This window comes from Carassius gibelio, chromosome A15, assembly GCF_023724105.1.
Source record: "Carassius gibelio isolate Cgi1373 ecotype wild population from Czech Republic chromosome A15, carGib1.2-hapl.c, whole genome shotgun sequence".
NCBI lineage: Eukaryota > Metazoa > Chordata > Actinopteri > Cypriniformes > Cyprinidae > Carassius > Carassius gibelio.
In genome coordinates, this window is record NC_068385.1 from 20,921,841 (window position 1) to 20,925,177 (window position 3,337).

General features: G+C 30.6%; 1 protein-coding gene across 1 annotated transcript; it reads right to left on the reverse strand.

The window, feature by feature from the left end:
- Positions 1-1,718: 1,718 nt before the first annotated feature.
- Positions 1,719-2,681, reverse strand: LOC128028888 (olfactory receptor 52K2-like). The gene is made up of 3 exons (XM_052616206.1): positions 2,663-2,681; positions 2,483-2,575; positions 1,719-2,218 (listed from the first exon to the last, which is right to left on the reverse strand). Exons 1-3 carry the CDS (start codon positions 2,679-2,681, stop codon positions 1,719-1,721), a joined length of 612 nt encoding a protein of 203 aa, XP_052472166.1.
- Between the last annotated feature and the right edge of the window lie 656 nt (positions 2,682-3,337).

Below are 3,337 nucleotides of genomic sequence, written 5' to 3' on the forward strand. Positions count from 1 at the left end.
GCGCTGGTGCTTCCATGTCACGGTTATCATTGTCTGCTGTATTTGCTTCTTATTTATTAAAATACATGCAATTGGTTTATGAAACATTTATTAAAATTAAGATAAAATTTTTACAAAACGAAATTCGTTTTTAAGAAAGGTTTTCTACAAAGAAAAATTTAATGAAGTGGTAAATATCATGTCTGATTTACAAAACTTCATTAAGTGGTAAAAACCATGTCTCCCGATATATTGCGAATCTTATGATCCTATCTAAAAAAATGAAAATCATTTTTGATAAAAAATGTTTGTAAAAAATATTTTAATGACACGGTTTTGGGCGGTTATAGAGTTATATACTAACCGTCACACCCCTAATTGTGGCATGAATAAATTATGAGCTGATCTGTCTTTTTAACTTTTTATTCTAACTATATTTCATTTTTGCTGTTTTTATATGTTTTTTTTTGTATTTAGTTTTATGTTCAGAGTAGATGTGTTTATCTGAATATGCTGTTTGTCACCATTGTTGAGATTCATACGCTGATTCTTGTTATCTGTGTGTGCCTAAAATGAAAACTCTTTAATAAAATAAAATCAGAATCACTTGCAAGAAACCAATACAGACTCTTCCATTGTGGAATCAAAGCTGTTACAATCAATAACGATCGATAATCTTAGAGAAAAGACTGTAAATGAGCCCAGTGATTAAGGTCAAACAACATTTACTTTAACACATAATCATCAACACCCGATGATTTTGGCTCTTGGTTTGATACGCTAATCTGAAAATTAAAGTCACAAGCCAAGATCCCAACTAAAGCAAACACTGACCACTATAATGGTGACACACAAATTGTGATTTTCTTGGTTGGTAATTCTGCTTGTTAACATCAGGTGTATTCAATAAAGGTCAATCATAACTCAATTAACTTCTTAATTATCTCATTAACTTCAACTCTGATTCAGTGTTACTTTTAACACTATGTGTCCACACTCAGAGTGTTAAATTAACACTGGGGATTTTGTGTAGCAATCTTTATTTATGACTTTAAAGTGCTCATTATCATCATACCATATATCATAATATCTATTTTATCATATAATAAAATATGATTATTATAATATTAAACTATTCAAAATATGAAATATAGTTAGTTATCATCAATTCATCTCTCTTTTTTTGACAATATATACAACCAATAAAATGTCCTGCTACACTCACTACTTTTAGGATATGTGGAATTGTTTACAGTCCTTGCAATGCAATACCCCTTCTCCAAAATTTTCTGAAATTTAGTTAACATGAACTAACAAAGAATAATACTTAAATAGAATTTATTAAAATTAGATATACATTATTTAAATCAGAAGTTGTATCTGTTAACATTGATTAATTCACAGTGAACTATCATGAACAAACAATTAATAATTTTATTTTTATTAACTTCCATTAACACAAAGGTTAATAAATTCTGTAAAAAATAAGTTATTGTTCATAGTTAGTATGTGTTAAATAATGCATTAACAAATGTTAACTGAGACTCCATTGTAAAGTGTTAACTTCTAATATTATTTATTTAAACAAGAAAAAAAAAGTTCGTAAAAAGAAAAATTATCTTACTAACAACTTGCTAGTGTACTTTGCAAAACATGACTGCCAACATTAGTTTTACAACTCACAATGTACAACTCAAAATTTTGAGCTACCTCCTCTATGAAGCTTACAAAAAAATGTCTTAAGTTACACATCTTACAACAGTTTGCCTTTGGTAAAATGTATGACAAAGTTTTCTCATTAAAGCTTTCTTTATTGCTTGAGTTCTCATCCCATAAAGGACTGGGTTTATTAATGGGGAAAGCATAAGGAAATACAAAGATAGTATTACACGAATTATGTAGGGCACATGTCTCATATCAAATCTGCTTTGCAAAAGTTCAAAGGAACTCCCAATAATAAAGTTAAATAATGCAATTAGATGTGGGACACATGTGCTAAAGAGTTTGACTCGTCCTCTTTTTGACAGTTTCAAACAGATTAAGGTGATTTTTACATAAGAATAGATAATTATAAAAAATGGCAGTACGACCACAAAGACAATTATTGTTGAGCCATATATGTTGTAATATAAAATATCAGAGCATGCTAATTTCACTATCGAGTAATTATCACAGTACACTTTTTCAATGATGACTCCACAAATGTCAAAGTTTGCTGTAAGTGAAAGAGAAATGGTCACTCTGAAAAAGGGCAAAAGCCAAGTTAGTACAATACCCAAAATCACTTTTCTAGGGGTAACTATTTTGTCATAATATAAAGGATAGCATATAGAAATATACCGATCATAAGCCATAACTGTTAGGTTTGCTATGTCACAACTAACATAGGTATATATAAAGTAGATTTGCACAAGGCAAGAAAGCCATGTTATTTGATAATCTTCCATCAAGAATCTAGCTAAGATAAAAGGTGAAACTGCTGTGCCTCCATATAAATTTATACAAGCTAAATTGCAGATAAACAAGTACATTGGCTTATGTAGTTTTCTTTCAAGACATACTATACAGATGATCAGTCCATTAGCAATGATGATGACTGGGCAAAGTAAACTTAGCACAACAACAAAAACATATTTCAGATCATGTATTTTGTTATATGCATCCAGTGTGAATGAAATATTACGAGTTGCAATTTGTAGCATGGCCCTGTAGAAACATAAACAATATAATTAAAATAAGGTTAAGAAAATTATATTTTAACATAAAAAGTGATTATTCACATACTATTTTGCAGAATATAATTTCTCACCAAAAACAATAAATAATAATAATTCTTTATACAATTAAAATTTATAGTCTTACAATTTATAATGTGTCAGTCAAGCATCAGTTTGAAAACAATCTCTCTTTATCTGTTTGAAAATAAATGTTGAATTTCTGGTATGGGGCTGTATTTATTTCTAGGCCCTTGAACAATGTCATGCCCAGGTCAGGCTCTCCCTCCACACACACACAAATATCCAAATCACCAGAGAACTAATCACGCTCACCTGATAATCACTGCACCTAATCACAAAGCCCCCAGAAGTCAAACTGTAACTGTGTCTCATTTCTAAGGATGCAATCCTAATTAGGACGTATCCTTTGAAAAAATGCGGTCAACAGAGTTTCCTAGATTAAAAGTAGATTTAAAAGAATATACCTTCATAGACCATATCAGAATGCATTATTTTGTTATGCCATCACACTTACAGTGTCATTACACACACACCTCTCGCACACTTTTAGGGTGGTTCACTTGGTTCGCTTGCCTGTTCCGAAATCGAGTCTGGTGACTGCACGCTTATCGTGAAAGTGA